The 23,566-nt window shown below is 42.4% G+C and overlaps 1 protein-coding gene across 3 annotated transcripts in view; it reads right to left on the bottom strand.

Moving 5' to 3' along the window:
- Window positions 1–8,921: 8,921 nt before the first annotated feature.
- Window positions 8,922–23,566, bottom strand: part of kat6a (K(lysine) acetyltransferase 6A) — a 47,593-nt gene continuing 32,948 nt past the window's right edge. For 2 of the 3 annotated variants that reach the window (XM_041787869.1, XM_041787871.1), the window contains 7 exons: window positions 20,572–20,733; window positions 19,967–20,060; window positions 19,620–19,851; window positions 17,509–17,707; window positions 16,696–17,409; window positions 16,175–16,436; window positions 8,922–14,529 (listed from right to left, as the gene is read on the bottom strand). In XM_041787869.1, the coding sequence (XP_041643803.1) occupies window positions 11,204–14,529; window positions 16,175–16,436; window positions 16,696–17,409; window positions 17,509–17,707; window positions 19,620–19,851; window positions 19,967–20,060; window positions 20,572–20,733 (4,989 nt within the window). In that variant the 3' untranslated portion in view covers window positions 8,922–11,203. The remainder of the gene's footprint in view (window positions 14,530–16,174; window positions 16,437–16,695; window positions 17,410–17,508; window positions 17,708–19,619; window positions 19,852–19,966; window positions 20,061–20,571; window positions 20,734–23,566) is intronic. The other variant, XM_041787870.1, reaches the window with a different exon arrangement.

Below are 23,566 nucleotides of genomic sequence, written 5' to 3'. Positions count from 1 at the left end.
AAAGAACACATGATACCATCTGATTTTTTCAATTTTTTTCTTTCTTTTTATCAATCAAGTGTGTTTGATCATTTAAAAAGGGTCATCTTTCTGTTAAGATTGAGAAACGGCACACAGCAAAAAAGCAGCAGGAAAACAGGAAGTGATACGATACTCTCACTGTATCAGTGGCACTCAGGCTTCACTGCTGATTGGCTAGAACTCATATGCTGCCTGGCCAATCAGATGGTGTGGGCAGGATGTTAGGTGAGAGTTGTTATTTTTGTCATTAATTTCATTGTTATCTTAATTCTCCACATACGTTTACATACACTAGCATATTAAACTTAGAAATGTGGTGCTAATTTGATGGTTTTTCAAATTCAAAATCCAATTTTGATGCTAAAAAAAATCAGTTTTAGAAATTCAAATTCAAACTCATTTGGTACTGATTTACTTCCATATACTAGCTACTCATTTACAGTGTGTCTTTCTATTATGAATCCCCTTCTTCTTAAATTAACTCAAGTACCTTTAAATCATTTACCTTCTGTTTCTCCAACACATAAAACACAAACACATGCACACTAAGGTTAAGGTTTAGGTTTAATTATTTAACAGGACAGCGTGCAGTATCATTAATTATTTACAAAAATAAAAAGATGGCTGCACCAGATTTAGCGTAATGCTAATTTCCATCTGTAGTCCTCACATTAAAGACAGACATGTACAGAGTGCTAATAAACAGAGTAAATTAAACACAAATTTACACAGACAAACCTTACAGATTTACTCTTCATTGCACTGATTAAGTAGCTTGAATAAGCTTTAGGTCTCATTTAGGTCATTAATTATCACTATTTATGAGTTTGAAAATATAATGTTATAATAAAATATGATGAAAGCTATCCAATTTGTTCCTTTTGTAAAGTTATTAAAATTGTCTAATTAGGTGTGTCCTATGATTTTTTATCAATGTGCTCTCTGGTAGTGATAATACAATGAATGGGGCCCTCTTGGTAACCAAAGTTGCCCACCTCTTGTCTACTAAATTCAAGCATTGGGAACAACTTGTGTCATTAAGGTGAACCATCTCTAAGACAGGAGGATTCAAAGCTGACAAGGTTATATGAACAGCTCTGTTTGACTTCTTCCAGCTTTTCAAGTATCAATGGAGAAAATGAAAACAAAGAGTGCCGCTCCACCCTTTTCCTCACACCCTCAGGATAAAGATTCAAGTGAAGGCAAACATGCAGCAGTATCAACCCAACATTGACCAGTTCAGCCCTAACCAGTGTTAATGTCGTCCACAAAGATGTAACTGAAAATGTTCATCACGCACCATTTTTTTCCATGAGGAAGACAATAGAGCTTTGATGATAAAGGTTGTGGAAAAAAAAATCATCAAGGAGACTAAAATGAAAAAATGTTAGCGCTGGGCAGATGGACGTTCAAAAACCCATGAGCTTCCTCAGTGCATATAATCTGTAAAAATACAAGCAGAGATGGGGTGATATGTTAGTATTTTCTTCAGTATATTGTGAAGTTATTAAAGTATTTAAAGTGCAATTATATGGTTTTCTTTTACATTTATGTTATAAGAAGGGACTTTATTTGTCATTGCATATTTCTACTCAACCAAACCTGGCAGCAATCAGCAACTTAGCAGCATCAGCATGACAATTTGTAATACAATAGAACTGTTTCTCAAAAAAATGACACCAATCACCAGTTAGCCGAATAAATAATAATCAAATTTATAATAATCATTAAAATCTAAAAACTAATTCTATTGAAGTGCAAAAGTTGTTTTTTTTTCTCTTCTCAGTGGCGCAGCTGGAGAACCACACAGTTTGGAATTAGCTCTGTGAGCATGAGAAACAGCAGGGAGCAACACAGTAGCAGCAGGAGACAGGAGGAGTTGGCATCAAGCCGGTCAGACCATGCTCCATGCAGAACATTTGGGCAGACTGTAGGGAGTGAAAACAAAGCCAGATGTGAAGACACAGCTTGCAGTGGAGCCAAAGTAGCACAGCTTTGAATCAACTGACTTATTAGTCAAATAAAATGCAGATAATGAGTTAAATGCTAAATTTTAGCATCCATTATCTGCTAGGCTGAAAATGGGTTGACGCCTAGTCAGGACACTTTCTGTTGTGCATCTGTAAAAGTTAAGGAGGAGTTACTGTTACTGTTACAGCCGCATCCCCTATCATGTGTGTTACTGACTTCTCTTATGGCATGTCTGTTAGTGTGTGTGTGCATGCTTGTGTGTTGATGAGTGTATTCCCCAGGCTGATTCCTTCCACCTGTGCTGCTGCAAGATGAGGCTGACTGCTGAGCTGCTGCAGTAACCTAATCAGCCAATCAGAGGATGGCTGCAATCAACCAAATCTATTTAAGAGCCTGGTCTGCCAACATTTGACACGCAGCTTCATTCATGCTCAGCTTGCCACTGTGCCTCTTATAGGTTCTGTTAGTTTGTGTGATGTACTATTTATGTGATTCTGTGTCCTGAGGCATTCGTTCTCTTTAATCGACTGGGCCAGGAAGAAGTTTAGTTTTAGGCACACACATTTGCATGTAGATTTTGTTATGTTTGTTTAGACACACTAGGTTTAGGGGTGCTGTTCTTTTGTTGTTAGGTTTGGTTAGTTAGTGTTGTTAGTTTGGATTTATGTTCTTGTCTTGTCACCAAGTAGTCAGTTTTTAAAACACTAGTTTAGATTCTGCTTTATTTGGTTATTAGTTCAGCAGCACTTGTCGGTCCTTTCATTTTGCCTCACATTTGTTTATAGCACAGTTTTACTTCATCTGTGATAAATAGCTTTATTACCAGTTCCACTTGGTTTTATGTTACTGCTCTTTCCCCAGTGAGCTGGGTTGTTACACTGTGTCTGCCTGATGCTGAGCAGGAAAAGAGTGTCTGCTACCAGCTCTGAGGTGATCATCTGCCAGGTGTACCTCAAGAGACTTGAAGCCAAAGACCTGCTCTACCTCCTCTCTGTGTACCACAAGAATCAATGAGGATTTCCTTTCATCAAAGTATTAAAAATGATGTTGGAGGAGGTTGGATTTCTGACATGCTGGGGTCTGTTTGAAGATAAATTCCTTGATCCATTTACAGAGGAAGGTATCCCGGCCAGGTAGAAGCAGCTTTACAGCTTACTTATGGCTAATTATATTAGTTTGAGAAAAATAAAAATGTTTTGACCAAAAGTAGACTAAAATTGAAGGACTTTTTATTGACTTAAAGGGGACATATTATGCAAAAATCACTTTTTCAGGCTTTTCTAACACAAATATGTGCCCCTGGCCTGCCCACAATCCCCTCAAGTACCAGAAAAATCCATTCCCTCTCTTTCTCCACCTTTCAGAAAATGTGTGCTGAAACAAGCCGTTCTCAGATTTTACTCCTAGTGACCTCACATGGGGAGTAAGCACCCGCCCCCAGGTTTGGTTGGCCCTCCCCCACTTGGAGGAAAGTTCCGCCCTCCTCTACTGATCCTCTCAGCTACCAGCTGAGATGCTGGATAGCTCAGTGGATTACCCTGCTGACTACAGTCTGGGAGATTAATAGTTCGAATCCCAGCCAGGTCCTAAACTTTGGTTAAAAGTGTCTGTAACATCAGGAGTGCTGCGTCCATTTCCTGAGAGGGGTGTTGTCAGGGGCGGAGTTAGACAGCTAATTACCATTTAAAGCCACAGACACAGAAACTGCTCATTCTGAGAAGGGCTGAAACAGAGGGGTTTATAGACATGCAAAAATCCAATACTGGAGTGTTTTTTCAGCAATAAACTTCACAGGCATGTTTTCGGGGACCTCTGAGAACAATATAAACTTGTCTTAAATGTGGAAAATATGTCCCATTTAAACTGGACTAAAACCTTTTTTGAAGTTTTCCACTAAACTAGACTAAAACTTTGAAGATTAAAAATGATGTAAATCTGACTAAAACTAAGGAAAATTCTTAAAAATAAAACTTAATTTGAAACAAATGGCAAATTAACACTGGTCCTAACAGTAAATTCAATAAACAGAGCTATTGACCTGATAGAATCATAAGAATATAGTGGCAGCAAGACAGTAGAGTGAGCATTAATCATTGTATGTAAAATGACCAGTCTAAAATGTTGTCAGTAATGTCACTAAGCCACAAGGCACAATTTAACCGTCCTTTCTCACAAAAGTTAATATTTTGGCATCAAGAACTTGATCAGAACGTGAGACTTGACCTAACACACTTTAGATGAATCTGATTCTTTTGTATTAAGAGGTATTAAAAGTGTCAATGAGAGAATGACAGGCCTGGAGGTCTTTTGTTCCAAGTATGTCCTTTTTTTTTTTCTTAGATGACGTGCAGTCATTCAACAGTGACATCTAGTGGCCATGACTGGTTATGGCAACTCCTAAAAAGACCTGGATTCATGTATCAGAGTCCATTGTCATTATCCACTGGCTAAAAGGAGTTAAAATTATGAAATATTCCCGTGAAAATAATTGAAACTGAATATTTTCATGTTAAACTCACTTTTTCCTGATCTGCTGAGCACATATCAGATTAAATGACGCCCTGAGCCTTTTCAAACAGAAGCTTGGGTCCTCTGTGTTGTTCACGGCAGTAGTCAACAACAAAACAGATAAAATAGAGCTATGGGCCATTTGCTCTAGCTAGCATACTGTCTAAAGTGTTAAATCGTATCCTCACGGATTACCTCCAGGAATTCATCACAATCACAGACCTCCAGTTTGGCTTTAAAATAAGCTTAGTACAGATACGTGCATATATGCTTTGAAGGAAGTTGTTGGTACAAACTCAACTAAATTATGTTTCTGTGCTTCTTAGAGCCAAAGATTTTGATAGATGGCAAACTGATTAATTTTTATGATTTATCAGATTGTATTCAAGTTTTTTTTTTTTTTTTAGTAATTTATGATCATATTGATTAGATAGAGGTGTTGTAAAAGTATGTATCAAATATGATACTACAGGCTTTAAGCGGTTAGTAAGAATATTTGCATCAAATAATGTAAGTTTGATGTGGCAGGAGTACATCAGCACCTTTCTCTGTGACTAATGGAGTGTGAGGTGGCATTCTGTCATCTCTTGTTTAATATGAATGTGAATGATCTTCCTAAGTTTAAAGCTTGTAAGACAGGATGTTTGGTGGATGACAGACTTGTTCATCATCTGATGCGTGCTAATGATTCAGTCATCCTGTCACCTTACAGTGCTGTCTTACAGCAACTTCTCAGAATCTCCTCCAGTCCAGGTGTGCAGTTTGACTTTAAATATGACAGTGAAAAGAATCAGAGCCAAAGTCGATCAAAAGCTCAGCAGCTTCTGTCTGTCTTCATCTCTGATCAGGCTCTCAATGTGGTGGAAAAAGTCCAATACCTGGGGCACGCTATCAGGAATGACCTGAGTGATGATGATGGTGATTATGTTCAGACAATGTTAAGACAGAGCTTTAAACGGCTTACTGTACTTTTACCTGTACAGCTCATGCGTGGTGCTACCACAGTAAAGCAAAGGTGAAAAAGCCACAGGTCGAATATAACTATGCATTTAGAATATTTCTTTATACCTAGATGGACAAGTGCTGGTCAGGTTTGTTACCTGTAATGTTTTCACATTTCACGCTGTACAGACAAATTCTATGTATGAATTTATGAGTCGATTAATTGATTCAGAAAATGAAATAATAATGTCGCTTACTCAGCTAACATTCAGTGACACAAGGTCGTCCTCTTGTTACAGGAGACACTTGTACAATTGTTTCTTTGTGTTTAAATTACTGAACACTTGTGAATTCTGATTCTATCCTTTTGTTTTTTGTATTGCATTTATTTCTTTTGCTGATATGGACCTATAAGACTGAAATAAAGAATAAAGTAAGGAGTGCATAAAGTCTACACTGATCTGTGCATCTGGAAAAATAATGACTGTTTATGACCATTGTGACTATCCACTTAAGTTTCATACTGGGTGAATAGCTAGGTGCGATAATCTGAATTTTTCATAATCCAATCATGTTTATCTGATGAAGAGTATTGGATTATGCTGTTTAGATAACTACCTGAGTAATCAGATGATTGGTTAATGAGTGTACATTCTGGGCAGCGGTCACGCCATCAGTCTTCATCATGACTCTTGTTTACTGAGACTGAGACTAAAGGCTCAGGAAACCTTTGGTTGGGTTTTGGGTTATTTGGCTAGTAAGAGCTCCTTTTAGTGATGTAATCCTGCTAAATTTAGTTTTTGTTTGATTGACGGGGATCTTTTCTTTCACATTTTTCACATTTAGGACTCCCACTTAATGGTTTAACATTAATGTTTCAAACTGGAGGAGTTTATACCACCCAGCGACTAAGCAGGATTAATCTGGCCTGCAAGATATTTTAGGGAGAAAGGATATTTTGGAACATAACTTGATAAGATTTTCATTAATGGAAAGAATCAAGCAAACCTGGACGAAAATACCAACAAATATCAATCCTATGTCAAAAGACTGCTGCATTTGGCTGATCTAATGAAGCTACAGTTGCACCAAATGAAGAGCCGTTTTGGAGGCGAATGTTCCTGATTTCTACAAAAGAACCAGATTTCCTGCATCCGCTCTTTTTCAGGCTTTGAATCTAAAATATACATTTTTACCCTCTGAAATGAGTGAATTTAAATATTGAACTTTTCCATTAAAGGGTTTGAAAATCTGACAACAAATGTGATACTTTTAATGACCTTTTTCAAGGCTGTCAATATATTTGAGGAAGCCATTGCAGTGTCAATTTGTTACCAGTTACAGATTTGACTGTTAAGCACGTAACAGTGCATAGCAAATTGACGCTATTTTGTAACCCTTCAAAGCAGATGGATACGCCCGAATCCTGTTTCTCACTGGTGAATCCATCTTGCAAAGCTCCTGTCTGAACCGTTTGGGCCTGGTTAGAGAGTGACAGGACCAATCAGCGTCGAGGGGCAGTACATTTGGGCACAGCGGAGTCGTGATGTAAGCAAGCAGCAAGAGGCCAGTGAAATTACGGCGGAAGAGCTTAGCGTGGATGCTGCTTAAAGCGCCAGTTTTATCAGAACTTGACAACCTTTCTTTGTTTAAAGAAGAACAGCAGTGAGTTGTTTTCGACTAAGACAAAAGCCGTGTACTGACATGTGTACACTCGCCATGGTTTGCGTTATGCAGTTCTCTATGGAGTTTACTCCTTTGGTACAGGTGCAGCTTGGTAGCGGCTACGTCAGTGTTTTGTTGCTCTGATTGGCCTGTAAAGATGTGACAAACAAAACGTTCATCCAATCACCCTCAGAGTTTTTTTCAAACGCTCTGCCCTTTCCCAGTTGCTGTCTATGAGTGCTTTTCCAGATGGATGCGTGAAACAAATCCATCTGGGTGCCAGGTTACATATTTTGTATAGATTGTAATAAAAAAAATGACGACAGATGTCTGTAGATGCCCTATTTTTTGAGCATCTGATATTTAGTGATGAAAAAACAAAAGGAGGAAGGATCCTGAGTACTCCTGGTTGTTGGGAGGTGGACTTGAGGTGTTTTTTAAGATTAAAAATAAACTATGGTAGAGTATTTGTAGTTATACCATTTAAAAATATGTTAAAAACACAGGGCAGCTTCTAACCTCATCTTTGGTTCTAGAAAGAGTGCCTAAGGCTTTTCATATACTGACCAAATACTGAATGGTAAACTCTGCATCTGTTATTGTATTGTACTACATATCAGGGTTGGGATTTAACTTTTTTGCCAACCTGCCACTAGGGCAGCTGGATTCAAAAATCTACCAGCAACAACCATTTTATTAACCAGCCAGTCTACTTTAACAAGCAGCATTATTTAATAGGATATAATGTAATACTCCAGGCATATAGCATTCAAGTTTCATGCCACTTAATAAGAGAGTCGACTAATTTGTCCTGTACTAGACCATACAAACTTCTGCTGGGCTTCCTACAGGGGTGACAGGAATTCACAGGATTTTTTTCTTGCATTAGGAGTGTCAGACCCACAAGTATTTAACATTTAATGGTTCCTCCAGACCCACGTCAAAATTCAGGCATTTGTTATTTTGCACTTGGTTCAAAATAGGGCTGACAAAAGATTAAAACTTTTAATTGCAATTAATCTCAGGATTTCTGTAGTTAATTGCACCCTTTTTTATCACATTCAAAAGTTTCACTATTTTGCATTTTGAACTGTGTTATGTCATTTTTGGATTTTTGGCTTGCAGTTTATATACAGACCAGCACTTACTGGTATATTGAATACATGAACATATAGTGAACAGTAAAAAGGACTGATAACACAAGGTGAAGATGACTTTTGACTCATCCACTGAGCTGAGTTCTTAAAGTGAATTGAGACATTAAGGAGTGTTGGTGGACTTATTTTACATTGCTGTAGCTGCAGAGTTGTGGTGTCACTTAACTTTTTTTGTTTAAAACATGCAATTAATTGGGATTTAAAAATAAGTGTACTAATTTTAGATCATAGGTAATTGCGATTGTGTGATTAATCTTGACAGCCCTAGTTCATACACACCACTAGCAGGTAAACCTGTTTCAGTTAATACCAAGTCAAATCATCCCAGGACAGAGCTGCCTGTAAGCCTTTGACAGCAGCGCTGAAACAGGGACGAGGAGGCAGGGTTTTCTGGTCAGCGATGGTGTAGATCTGCTTGGCAGAAAAAGAGTTTACTTTAACACAAATCACTCTGGTAGGCTACTTTTATTTACCTTCCCCAGTACTGGGAAAGTTTAGGAAATTCACACTGCTAAAAGGTACCTGCATTTGGCTGGTGGCTGGTACTAGTTTCACACCCTGCTTGCCAACACATAGCCCTGACTTGAATTATGACCATGACTTTCTTTATTTTAGCCCTAACTCTAATAAGATGTTAAAAAGGTCCAGGAAAACACATTTGGCTCAACATAATTTATTTTCATTTTATGTTAAAATGTACAGAGTTCTTTGAAAGTACTTGCTAAGAAAGAAAGAAAAAAAAATAACAGAATAAATGGAAATACATACAGGGAGAGAGTAAATAGTTGAGGCCGCTGAGCGCAAATCAACCTTCACTGTGTGCCCAGCCGTCCCTCCTCTCTTTATTTTGCGCTCTCTCTTAGCATACAACGCAACATGTACAATTACAAAGGATACAAAAAGGGAAGCGATATAAACAGACAGAAATATACTGAGCTCCTTTTTACATGCCTCTTAAATGTAAGGAAGTCATCCTATACACACACAAGTAAAAAAAAGAAAGAATGCCAAGTGACCTTTAGATATTTGTAGTCCTTTTGTTTAAAATAGCATTAATATACTACACAAAGATAGAAAAACTCTAGAGATGAGATGGAATGGAGAGGTTAAAGGCATCTTAAAGTCACTAAAAGTGAGTGGTAATTTTTTTAAATTTTGAATTTCTTAGTAATTATTACCCAAGAGGCGAGCTAAAAAATATGTATTGTTTTTTTTCCTGAAACAGAAGTGAAAAAAATGACAGTACCAATATCAATGTAAGAGTTTCCTTTTATATTATAGAAAAAACATTTTCTCTACAATAGGTTTTCTAAAGTCAAAAAGAGTCAGCTTGTGTCATAAAAGAAAGCTGCCCAGTCTGATAAAATTCAGAAAGAAACACAACGAAAAAGAAGTACAGAACAGAACGATACACACAAAGAAAGTATGCAATGTCACGTCTGTAAGAAAATCAAAACTACTCTTCTGACTTTCAATACTGGTACATGGAGCAACAAGGTCGACCGTTTGTCTCCTGCCAGCTGAACGCCATAACCATCAGGACGTCGAACGCTTTCCTCCGACCCTGCTTTCACATGGGCGTGCCTCTACGCGAGGGCCGAACCTCGCACTAGATCAGGCATTCAGGCACACCTTGTTCAAGGCTAACTCTCTACTGCCATGTTTCTAGCCAATGGGAGTGCAGATGTTTTTCAGTAAAGAAAAATACAACTTAAGTAAAAAAGATTCAACAGAATACACTATTCAGAAGCAGACTCCTTGACCTCTTTGGGTCACTAACACTTATGAGGGGAGGCCAGCTATCGCTAACTGACTTTCCTTAAAGCAGTTAAATGGAATTCCCACTGTTTCTTCTGCATTCCCTAAACTGCTAAAATAGGCTGACGTAGTACACCATCTGTCAGTGGAGTGTGGACGAGAACAACTTTTCAGTGCTAGCCACCAACAGGTGAAAGCTAGCTGGTGTTTGTGTTTGTGTGTGCATGTGCTGGATATTGGGAAGTACCAGAATATTTACATCTAGATGTTTCAGAGTGGCAGCAAACTGGAAAATAATGCTACTTGTTTCATTTTATGGACATATAATAAGACAATAATGGGCTCTTCTCTTCTGTTTTTGCTGTTTTTTTTGGTACAACACCGTCCATCCGGGAAGACAGGGACTCTGGAAACAGCTCAACACCTCAAACACCGGAGGGCCGACTCCTCTGCTTTTCCTGGAACAAGGTGAAAAGCCGTGTGTTTGGGGTTTTGTTTTTTGTCTGAGAGAGCGAGAGGGTGTATCACCATTTCAGAATGCCACACATATAAAGACCAAAGCATATAAGAGGTCGGACTGCACACAAGATCAAAAAACAATCAACAAAAACAAAGACAACAAAAATAAAGTTCAACATTTTGTTTAACAAAACAAGAGTCCGCCTACAATGATTTATCGTCTCTTTTTTTCCAAGGTAAGGCTTCCTATATCAATTAAAAGATTGTGTGCATGGTTGAATATATTCAGTTTCCAATGTTTTTTCATCAGTCTGAAAAGACAGGTACTCCTGTATTGTCTTTCTCTGTGTATCGCTGTCATCCTCTCCTCCTTTGTATCAGGAGGAGCTTGTTCCTGGGCCTGTGTTTAAACCACTTCACAGCGGACTGTGTAAGCCCCGCCTGGAGCAACCAGCACGGCCGAGGTCCATGTACACATCCCCACCCTGGAATCCTCCTGGACACAGCCAGCTGGGAGGGAGGGAGGGGAACCGAGCCCAAATAAAAAGGGACGAATAGACAACATAGAAAAACAGGAAACCCAAAACCCTCTTTGACTCCTACACCTACACTCACGTGTGCCTGTAGGGCACTGGAGAGGGTGAAGAGGAGTAATGGACATTTAGAGTACAGCGGCTGTCAGCTCTAGCCCCATCTTGCCAACTTTTTCAGTTCTCGGCTGCTCATCTACTCATGTACGGCGACTGTTTAGGGACGCCAGCGTAGCTGTGATGGGAAGGGCCGGTGTACATCATGTTGCCATGATGATTGGGCTGCATAGGCTGCTGCGGATAGCCCTGCCCTCCCATCATGCCCATCTGCATCTGCATGGGGTATTGAGCTGGCTGATTCATGTAAGGGGGGTTGCCATGATAACCACTGTTCATCATAGGCTGGGGCATTCGGTAGCCGGCTGACATGGCGTTTAGGGGCGTCATGTTCATGGAATTGTAGGGTGCTGGCGTGGGCATTAGGTTTGGCATCATACCGCGCTGCACTGCCAAGGTGCGCGGTGTGCCCTGCATGGCCACAGCCCCTGAGCTGCGCCCATAGAGCTGCTGCTGGTGCGGGGCAGGGGCCAGCTGCTGGGTGGCTTTGGAGCGGATTGAAATATGTCCCTTGACTGTTGCCATCTGGCCTTGTAGCCGCTGCGTGTGTGGTGGGGGGCCCAGGCCGATGTTGGTGGTGGGCATGTTGCATTGCAGCTGCAGGGAGCCCAAGTTCATAGAGCCAGAGCTCAGATTAGGAGGTGGGGTCATTGTGGGCTGGCCCTGAGGCAGGGGAGTATGGGGAGAAGGGGCCAGCCCGGGGTTGGACAGAGAAACACTGGTGGCGTAGGAGGTGACGGAAGCTGAGTGGGAGTAGGGCATGGCGTGCGGGTCCATGATGGTGTTGGTGAGCTGCTGTAGTTTGGCCAGGCTGAATGTGGCAGAGGGCTGGGGGTAGCCCCCTGTGCCAAAGTCCTGACCCATGCGCTCATAGAGAGTGCGGCCCCCTCCTCCGCCTCCGCTTTCAGGGATCTCCATGATCATCGGTGTGGAGGCAAACCCGTTGCCCATGCTACACTGAGACAGGGCCTGCTGCTGTTGCTGTGGGGGTGGTGGTGCAGCTGACGGAGGAGGCTGAGGGTTTGGGGCTTGTTGTTGCTGCTGAGGAACCTTTTTTTGGGATTGCTGCTGCTGCTGTTGCTGCTGGTTGGTGCTAGGTGGCCTCTCGATCACACCACAGCTCTGCGGCGACTTGATGCCACAGCTGGGAGTGTTGGACGGGGGTGGTGGAGGTGGAGGCTGGGGCACAGCGTTACCTACGTTACTGGCGCCTGGACCACTGTTGGGTCCTGGTCCGTTTTGTTGGATTAGGCTACAGCTGCCCATCGCTAACTGGGATCCTCCAGTTCCTGTGGAAGATGTGAGGCTGGGGGCGGGCACAAAGGAGCAGCTGTTGGACTGAGAGGACGGGGTGGCCGAGCTAGAAGAAGATGATGCTGATGACGATGAAACTGTGGAAGCTCCTGCAACAACCGCAGCGGACATTCCCCCTCCGTTCCCTCCATTACCGGTTCCGTTGCCTCCTCCCCCCATGGTGGAGTCGTAGCTGCTGGGGTTGTCGTAGTTTTCCGTGGTGCTCTCGATGCTGCCGAGATCGCTGAAGCCGCTGTCCACAACCTGCTGGGAGTGGTCTGACACAGACGGCACATCCATCATCGGCGACGTCTCCATGTTCTGCTGGGACGGGGCGGAGAGAGAGCTGGGGTGTTCTGGTGTGATCTGGGTGTAGCCCCCTCCAGAACCTCCACCACCGCTCCCTGTTCCAGTAGGGCCTGGCGTCCCCCCTCTCTGCCCCGCTGGTGTTGTGTCCATGATTCCTGAAGTTAACCCTGGACTGTTCACTGACCGCACAGACTGACTGGGCAGAGGGGGAACTGGAGGATTAGGGAGGGGGCTGCTGTGTTGGGATGCCCCACAATCTTCTACCAAAGCCAGGGCCTCCTCTTCACCTTCCCCCGTGTGGCTATAGCTCTGCAAGGTCCGGCAGGCAGCTAAGGTCTCCTCACAGTCCTGGTAGGCCCCATGGTGTGGCTGGGGTTCGGCCTCTTCGTCCTGGGCTTCCCCTTGTGTCAGGGACTGGACGGCCTGCATTGTCTCCAGGTCCAGCTCATTGGAGTGATGGTGGGGGTGGTGTGGGTGGTGTCCGAGCTCCTCTTTAAAATCAGAGTGCTGGTGTGGGTGGGAGTGTGGTTGTGGTTCCATCAACAGCGTGACGTCTTTGTCATCAGGGTGCAGAGGCTGCAGCTCCATGGGCTCCGAGGGAACAGACATGGCCGTTACTGTCTCCACTGCAGCGGCAGCAGCGGCTGACTCCTCCTGCTCCCTGCGCCGCCGCTCCTCCTGCTGTGGGTCAGCTGTAGAAGGCTGACTTTTGTCCTCCTGCACCTCCTCCTCAGCCTCCTCCTCCTCTTCTTCCTCCTCCTGCTTGCTGACGTAGTCTCTGGCCACGCTGTTCTCCATCTCTAAAAAAGCCTCTCCGCCTTGAGGTTCTTCTTTGACAGGGGGAGAGCTTGCACGGGAGGCAGGTTCCTCCTCCTCGTCTTCGTCATCGTCGTCGTCCTCGGAGTCTTGACTTTTTCTTTTCTTACTGTTGTTGCTGCTGTTGCTCTTATCCTCCAAGTGTCCGTCACCTTCATCATCTGCATCGTGGTCTTCACTGCGCCTGCTCCCAGAACCAGGAGTGACAGCTGAACGCCTGTTGATACTTCCGCCACCACTGCCTGTGCTACCACACTCTTCTTCCTCCCTCTCTTCATCTTCATCGTCTTCTTCCCTGTCGCCCAAATCTGTGTCCTGAGGCCGGGACTGAGGGGCCCGGGGCCCTGATGTTGAAGAAGAGGATGAAGGAGAAAGCAGAGGACGGGATGGCGGACGGCTAGGTTTGTCTTCCTCCCATGTTCCTTGATTCTCCTCCTCCTCATCCTCTTCCTCTTCAGGCTCAGAGGTGGGAGGTGGTTTAGGGGCAGGCTGAGGCGGCTGGAGGAGGGTGCGGTTCTTGGGTGGTCTCCCTCGTCTTCTGGGTACCTTCTGCTCTACAGGCTTAGGGAGATAGTCATCCTCTTCATCAGAGTCTTTCTCTTTGCTGTCTCTGTCAGTGTTGGTTCTGCTGACTCGTTTGCTGTTACAATCCTCAGTCTGAAGCAGCCCAGGATCTTTTTCAAGCTGCTTTCTCTCCTGCTCCTGCCTCTCAGCCTCCTCCTGGGCTCGCTGAAGGTACCAGCTCCGGGGCTTGCGACCAGGCTTCATCTTGATTTTAGCTGGTGGAGGATCCCCGCTTTGAGCCTGGCTGTCGTCACCAGGAGGTTTTCCAGGTCCTCGTTTTTTCCAGTGCAGAGGTTTTCGGCTCTTTCCTTTAGGCCAGCCTTTCTTCTTTTTGACTGGGACCTCGGGGTTGGCAGCTGCTAACGTTTCTGATGGTGTTGCTGTCAGTGATGCCACGGGCTTCAGCACAGGTGTTAACTCTGAAAAGAGACAAAAATAAGAACCCATGTTAAAGCTTTACTCAAACATCTGTATGAACTAGAGATCTGCATTTCAGGGATATAACTCTACAGAATCACTTAAAGAAAGTCCCATCATCCTCAGACTTTTATAGGTCTGAGGAGCCCTGAATCCCTTATGGAGACCTTTGCATGTTGCAGACAGGCACCTCTTCAATAATGTAACTGTGTAAGCACGTGCATACATAGTATGTATGCTTGTACTGTACCACTCTGCATTGCACTGCACTTCCCAACATTGTGCAGTTATCGTGCAGTGCATGCCTACATCTAAGTATGTATACATTGCAACAGCCTATTTTTATATTAGAGCTGTTGGGTGCACTAGTGACTGTTGATATACCTTTATACATGACTGTTACTGCGATATGTGGGGGGCATATACATGTCTATGTTTCACCTTTTGATCCAGAATTTTCTTGTCGTCTCAGTCCACTCCAGGTGACAGAAGTAGTCTGAGTCAATCAGTTTGTTTCTACACTTGCTTTAACTTCTATAAGCTCCATCTTCTAAAGAACTTGTGGTACTCCACTCTTGACATTTGCAACAAAAATGTTTGAAAAATTACAGCTTGCACTTAGATAAGCACCCACAACACATACTTTAAGCAATCCACTTTATTCAGCAAATTTAACATTTGTCTCGTTAAGAGTTTGCACATGCTAGGTACTGTTGTATTGTATTTGTTTTTGTCTGTGAGTTACTTCTCAAATGCCTATGGATGTAAATGAGCAGTTTTGCTGAACTCCAGTATGTTGACATTTGTCTTTTATACCTATGTCCGTTAAGTGCTCTGTCCCTTTTACATAAACTAATGAAGTAAACTAAATAATGCACAGTAAGCCTTGTGATTGGTCCACTAGTAGGCACTAGTGACCGCCAATCTCTGAGCGATGTCTGAAGGCAAACACCTGAAAACATCAGAGGTGAATTTCTCTATCCAGGTCACTCCCATCTCTATCAGCCTGAGCTAATACAGCATCCACATATCATTTAGGTTTGCCTTTCTTCTCTTCTTTAAAATAAGTAAATAAGCATCATCATCTGCTGCTCATTATTTTTATTCATCAGCTCTGACTCCAGTGTGATCCAATAGGTTTCCATTGTCATACACAAACAAGTAGAAAATATGGTGGTAAATGTTTAGTGAAATTGACCAGATGCTGGCATAAAAATTTTGATGCGTTACGGCACAAGTGGCACTCACATCAACATAGCTACATCGTGGACTCTATGTAGAAGCATAAAGACGGCTCAACAGATCAACCTAGATGTACATCTTAAGTTTGTTAGCTTGATGCCAACACATAATTAAATTATCTTTAACAGGCTAGCAGATTTAGCATTACTTTCTGCTACTAATTAAATTATCTATTGGACTTTGATATGTTCAATTTTTTAATGAACATTAACTTAAAACTATTCAGTAAAATAGATGGTTTCATAAGTTAAAGCTGGCAAAAATAATAGAGAAATATATTCTAATTAGAGATTAAAGCTACATGATATCTTTTATTATTCACAAAATAATTACTGACTATTTAATCAAGTAAGTAAGAACCAAAAAACTTCCGCTAAATTCTGGTACATAAGCCTTTAATCTTACCATCTTCCTCTGAGTCTGAAAGGTTGGAGGGCCGGCCTCTTTTCGGTGCAGGGTCAGATAACCTCAGGGCGGAGCGGGCTGGAGGATAACGGTGCAGTGGGTGGCCCAAAGGAGTCTCCTCCTCCAGCCTTGGCATGGGCCTCTCTGAGTCGGAGTCTACAAAGGGCTCATCCAGCACTTCTGTGGTTTCAGAGATGGTCTCTGTCACCACACTGCTGTGTGGGTGGCTTCGCTGGCGAAAGCGACGCTTTCTCAGTGGCTTCTGGAAGGAAAGGGAAGGAAATTAGGTTTGCTTTTGAAACGCTTCTTTATGTCATGAAGCTAAAAATAGCCTAGACTGAGATCAAGAAGATAATAAAAAGGTGAAGAAATGGATATAAATTCAGTTCCTGATACACTGAGGAAATATTTATGTAAAGCATTCAAATTCTGGAAACATTTGCTTGGAGGACAGTCTATCTAAATTTCTGGTTTTCACATCATCACTGCATAAACAAATCTGTGAACTGCTGGTTTATTACCTTGCATTTGAGGCCCATTGCGGGTTTGGTTAGGATGGGAGGAGAGCATGCCCTCCTCTCGTCATCGTCTTCATCGTCGTCATCCTCCTCATCTTCACTGCTTTCACTAAAGCAGCTCTTCCCGATAGGCGGAGACTCATTCAACCTGGAGACCGCAGGAAGCGGAGTCAGCTCCTCATCAGGCCCCTCTGTCAGTCTAGGCTTCGGCCCTCTCTTTTTCCTTGGCGGCCGGCCCCGTCGGTTAGGGGTTATGGAGGGGTGCCGAGCCATGTCTAGTGAGTGAAAGGCTGTGGACTCTGCTTGTCTGTCCAGGGAGAAAAGGGAAGGGGGACTGCTGGCAGGGCCGGTAGGTTTTCCTTCCTCTGTTTTCTCCTCGTCTTCATCCTCCTCGTCCTCTACCGAGCGGATCTTAGGTGGTCGTCCCACCTTTGTGCTGTCTTTCACTTTGCCCCAAGGCCAGTTTTTGGGAGGACGCCCCCGCGGTCTGCGTTCTCCGTTTGTTGGCGGAGGGGGACGCGGTGGTTCTGGGATAGGGGATGGAGGGCGTGCAGGAGGGGAACTTGGAGAGCTATGGCTGATGGGAAACCCCAGAAAGCCCTTTCTTTCCTCTTCTTCTTCCTCCTCCTCGTCTTCCTCCTCCTCTTCTTCATCCTCTTTCTTCTTTTCTTGGCGCATGTGCCAGGGCATTTGTGTCACCTTCTGGGCTGGTTTGATCTACTCATAGAGAAAGGAGACGAAAATAATCAATGAGAATGTTCAATAACTCTGAGATCATTCTGACATTTATATCAGACACAAATGCAATGCTGTTACCTCCTTGGGCTTTTCTTCCTCTGGTTCTTCCTCTTCCTCCTCATCGTCATCATCTCCTTCTGCATCAGAGACCACAGTGTTGGTTACAATGACCGGGGTCCAGCGGAGACACTCGGGGTCCACCTCCAGCTGCCGTGGCCGCGCCTTGAGACGAGCCATGTGGCTAGACACCAGCTTCTCCCTCCGTACCAGGACCATGCTGTCAAAACCACAGAAAAAAAAAAAGACAAACAGGGGCATTACTGATCTGCATGGGTGGTCTTCTACAAGCAAGTGTACAAAAACCTGATGAATGAAGCTGCAAACTTCTATGAGTGTGTGCGTACTTCGACAGATTTCTTAGCCTCAAGCACTGATCTGAAAAGATTTGTGCTTCAGTGAAAAGTTTACAGTGCAGGTAGGTAAAAGTACTTTCAAACAGTGACAGTGCATTAACAGCGTAAAATTGTTCTATCAACACTTCATTTAATTCCAATGCTGCTGAAACTTAAAGACTCAAGATGGTTTGTTTTTAACCCAGCTCTGCAACGACTGGTATCACAGAGCTTAAACAACTGTGGAAAAGGTGTTAAAACAGATGATTTGCTGTGCTTTTATTTTTGAACACCCACATTGGAAAACATGGTATTTTCAGTGGCACCTCAGCAAAAAACGAGTGAAGCTTAAAACTAGGTGCAGTTACAAAGAAGTGAACACAGATTTATAAAAAAAAAAAAGAAACATTTTTCTGTAATCTTATGCTAAGACATGAATTTAGTAGGCTATCACAGTTTTGTTTAGGAGAGAGGATTGTAACCCATAAATATGCATTTAAATGCATCATCTCTTTTAATTTTGTAATACCATATTTAACTGTTATTGCAAAGGGCAAAATATACAGTGATATGATATTTAGGCCATATTGCTTAGATCTACATTACAGTACTACAAAATCAAAGGGGATTGTGCATGAACCCACAGTCATACAATACTTCCTTCTCTCACTCAAAAAGCCAGTGGTACAATACTTAATTAATTGTCTGTGCATAAAATCATAGAAGGCTTTTTTATAATCTTTTTTTCTTTCAGCTGCAGCTTGGTTGATTTAAACAAGATACATCATATTTTTCTAACATCACATTTGCTCTGAGTTTGTAGATTGTTAGGATCTGCTGATAGATATGTATATGATCATGATAATTTCCAACAAAGGATGTTATTGGGCAGCTAATGTCAAACCTGCTTATATCCAAGAGTTTTAATAGCATTTATCCAACTAGTATAAGATAATAAAACACTCGGAGAACAGTAAAAATTTAGCTCTATTTATCTGAATTAAGATTGCGGTGCCTGCCGGTAAACAATGTGAAATTGGTCTGCAGTGAGGCACATGTAGCAATGCTTGCACTGCTGTCTTTTGATCCTTCTTTCAGGTAAACATGCACATGCCTGTGCTGAACGTGTTACTCATTGCTTCAGTCAAGTGGTTATATGCATGTATAACCTGGCACAGCTTAAATAAAACTTTATTTCCCTTTTCTTGATCAGCATGCGCTATAGTAACATGTCAGTAGCCAGTGACTAGAGCTGCATTGGCTACTCCTGGTGGCTGGTTCCTTTATAGTTTAGACTAAGCATTTCAACAGGATTGCAAGCATGACTTGTAATATTGGTGCCAAATACCAAGGTATCAGACTTCAGTTGTTTAGCTGGCTAATCATGCACACTGGATCCAGTCCTGCATTGGTGTGGGAGGGAGGAAATATCCCTTAATTATCCAAGAAAACAAAATGTATGTTTATACTCTAATGATAATGACAAAAATACATAATATAGCAGAACAGGATACCGATGTTGCAACTAAAACCAATATGCCCAAACTGTGTGCAGGGGCATCTTTGGCCCATTTAAATGAGATTATTATTTCCATTGTAACAGAGTCAGTTCAGGGTGCACCCCACCTTTCATCCCATGACAGCTGCCTTGGCTCCAGTTCCCCATGACCCCAAACAGGACAGGCGGTATAAATAATAGATGGATGGATGTATGGATATTTCAATTCAGTTCAATTCAATTCTAACAACTTTATCAATCCCTCAAGCAGCAATTGGTATGCAGGTCCTGTCTCTGACCTTTCTCCTCGTGGCTCCAGCATGTTGAGGCTGTGCAGGGTTGTGGTGATGTCCTGTGGGCAGATCCCAGTCAGTTTGCTGAGTTGTCGTATGGAGATCTGTCGGTCTCGGATCTCGTGGAGACATTCCAGCACCACGCTGCGCCAGTACGCCATGTAGGACAGCCGACCGAGGTCAGAGAGAGGCTTCTCTGGCGATCCAGGCTGACCCTCACGCTTAGACAATAAGTAACCTGCAAGAAAGGAGGAAAGAAGGAGGAGAAAGTCAAGATGAGACCAAAGATTGCACCACAATGTTCAGTTGGTTTTATCATGTTGTTGTTTTTTGTTAATGCATGAAGCCCTTACTGAAGTCAATGAGAAAGCGTCCATAGCCCTGGCGTTGGTACTGTGGAAGAATCATGATGCATGATACGTTGTACTTCTGTTGACAGTGCTTCTCCTGCAGAGGAGAGAAAGAGACAGACATTCCAGCATCAGAACAAAAATGTTGGAAACGACATCACAGAGCAGGACTGTGTTGGTGCACAGCAGGGGTTTGATGGTTCTGCCTCGGCTCACTAACTGCTGTGCTTTGGCAGCGCGGTGGCATGTTAATGGGAGCACCTGCGCCTGTAACTCCACAGAGGGAATAGGGAAAGGGAGCTCACAGCACCCAGTGTTTTCTAAGCTACACAGTGAGCATTTGTGTGTTTGTATGAACGTATCAGTGAGGGGTGATGCCAATCTGTTTCACTTTCTTTAATTTTTCCCTCTCCAGTTTTGTTCCTGTGTTCCTCTGTTAAGTTTGTACAAGGTAGAATCCATTTATAGGGACATATATGGCTTTACTTTGTAGGGGACTGTTGGAGTTAGAATTAAAAATGCAAAACTGAGGCAGAATAGCTGGGAATAGTTAAGATAACAGACTTCATTTTAGTGCAGGAGTAAGGCTAGTTGCATCATGACCTTACCTTGGAAAAGTAACCAACAAGGTGGCAGCCTTTGCTGTCGTTCTGGGTCAGGACGTAGAAAAGAAAAGGCTCCACATCATAGTAGAGAGTCTTGTGGTCCAGGAAAAGCTTGGCCAGCAGACATAGGTTCTGACAGTAGATTGTGCTCACATTCCCATCAACCTGTGGTAGGAAAACAAATGAGAACAATGACGATGACAGAAAGTTTCCTAAATGACTACCACTTAGTTCCAGACACACTGCTGCTCAGCAGTAGATCTTTAATCTGCTGTTCGGGAGCAGTGGAACAAAGTGAAGGTGAATGGAGGAGTGAAGTTAGTGTCAGGCAATGATCTCAGCCCAGTCTCTGGAGACCCTGACAGATAGAGAGGGTGGAGGAGAGAAACAAAGAGCTGGAGAGAGACAGAGAGGGAGGGAGGTTCAGGTTGGCAGCTCGCCAGGTGTCTCTGCTCTCCACCGAGCGAGGATGGACTGCAGAGCGGAGAAACAGAAGCTGCAGTGGCAATGGCCTGCAGACAACTACACACTGTATTAATCTGCTGCTGAGCTGTGAGACATCACAAACAGCTTTAGTGTAAACTGTAATTGTGAATCCTTCAGGTAAATACACAGAGTTTCCTGGTTAAGATAAGCACATGATTTTCACCTGGAGATGTAGGGATTATATCAAGATAAAAACAAAGAAGTTGGTAGAAAACAGTTTAAACCTTCCTTTCTTTTGGGAAACTCCCAAAAACAAACCTCATCTGATACACAGGTGTGACTTATATTCCTTATTGTTCTATAATTTATAAGTCACATTTGTTACGGAGATTAATACAGTATTAAAGAGCATGCGAGACACGTCCCCTGGTATGTTTCTCCCATAAATGCACAGACTGAGCTGCAACATCTCATGTTAAAGCTGAAGTGTCTGCTACTGTTTTAATAGTTTTTCACTGTTGGCTGCTGCCACCACTGTCCTGACCACATAGTTAAGGTTGATTGCTGTGGTATGCTCTATTGATTTTTCAACACGAGCACCAACAAGCACAGATCACTTGTTCAGATGATTGAATTTTGAGTGAAACATTTCAAATGTAATAACATAATTTAAATGTCTTAATAAAATGTGCTGCTCAGAGGGTGAGAGGATGTATTCAGAGAGGAGAGGTACAGGTATATGAGGGTGTTTGGATAATTAATATACACAAAGTTAATATACATAGTACAAATTAAGAGAGATCAGACCACTATTAAGCTGTCTGATGTTGTAATGACATGGATGACGCGTCTAGACTACAGGTTACAAATAGTTTTACCTGATGTTGTGTCTGTGTCGTTTGCTGCCAATTATCAAGGCGGTAATGTGTTTCAGTGTTAATTTTGACAGCTATTTTTAATATTAGTCTTAGGCTTTTGATTATATGTCTTTCAGTTTTTAGTTTTAGTCTAGTTTTGGTTGACAAAAGCTCAAAAACATTTTAGACTAGTTTTAATCCATAAAAAGTCCTCACATTTTAGTCTTAACTTTTGGTCCAGGCATTTATTTTCTTGCCTAAATCTGGTACCAAATCATGGTAGTGTGTTTTATGCAATCTGCCAAACCTGGGGTCCCTGCTTTCTACTGCTAGGAGGCAAAAGAGATACAGCTGTATTGTTTTTGACAGATTCACCCACAGTGGAGAAATTTCTTGGATTTTTAATTTCAGATGAAAACTAAATTACATTTTTAGTCTAGTTTTTGTCATCTTGACAAAAACTAAACTTACTTATAGTCAGTTTTAGTTATCAAAGATCTACCTAGTTTTTGTCATGGATAAAAAGGCTGTCGACAAACATTTTGAGTCATAGTTTTAGTCGATGAAATCAACACTGGTGCGTTTAGAACAAGTTCATTTTATTAATCTTCCAAAGGCGATACGTACACAATGTCCATAATAGCAAACAACAACATAAACTTCCAATCAAAGGTGAAATACAACTCACGCTCTGATGTTCAAAAACCCTTAGCTCTTCCAGGGTCACACACCTGATCCGGACATGCAATTTTTAGTAATTATAACTAAGCTGCAGTCACGCAGTGACACCCGTTGACCATACAGGAAACCCACGCTTGAAATACCACTAAATAACATGAATTTTGGCCCTAAATTAGTTGGGTTCATAACACCTCCACCACCAAGGTGCACTGCATCAGTTTCCACCATGTGAAGTTTATATTTCTTCTAGCTTTGATAACAAAGCTGAGCCCTAAGCCTATGATAAAAGCTGTGAAAAACAGAACCCCAGTCTGAAAATCACGCTGCCCGCCTCCGCTGGTCACTTGTTGTCCTTAACTAAGGGGTCTTTTCAATCACATCAGTACTCTAGAAGGTTTATTCACCTAACAGTGTACCATCATTTTCTTTAAATGCATCATTATAACTTGAGGATGAAGAAAAGCGGTTAAAAACTGGCACCGGCCCTTGCCAGCTTGATCTGCATGTCAACATGTTATGAGTAGTCAAGCATTTGCTTGCAACACTGAGAGAATAGGAGCATTTTCTTAATAGTGCCAGCTTGTGTGGAGTGGGTGATGGTGGCGGCAGCTCTCGCATGTAAGAAAGGAGATCAAAATGCAGTTCTGCATTTTCTAAAACCCTCAAAAATGTTTGAGCTTTTTTGGCACAGATCCAGTCTCGTGGGTTCTGTGACGTAGCATCATTTTAAAAAGCTCAACTAAACTAAATCTCAAAGCAAATCAGTACTGTGCATGGAATTTATCCAAAATGTGCCACCTTCAACTGTCAGCGACTCTCAGAAGCAGTCACAGTATTTTTGTTTTCCTCCTGTTCTGCTCAAAATGATTGTGAGGAGCACTCACAGACTTTAGAGCAAGTCTGATAGTTAGAAATATTAATCCAGTGTTGAAATCTGCAGAATAAAAGTTAATTAGCTCACGTTACAGCTTTTTTATAATGGTCACATTTGTGTATAGGGTGCAGCCAACCTCTTGGATAACTTAAAGGATCTT

Source organism: Cheilinus undulatus, linkage group 5 (assembly GCF_018320785.1).
Source record: "Cheilinus undulatus linkage group 5, ASM1832078v1, whole genome shotgun sequence".
In the NCBI taxonomy this organism is placed as follows: Eukaryota; Metazoa; Chordata; class Actinopteri; order Labriformes; family Labridae; genus Cheilinus; species Cheilinus undulatus.
This window is presented reverse-complemented; position numbering and strand designations above follow the sequence as displayed.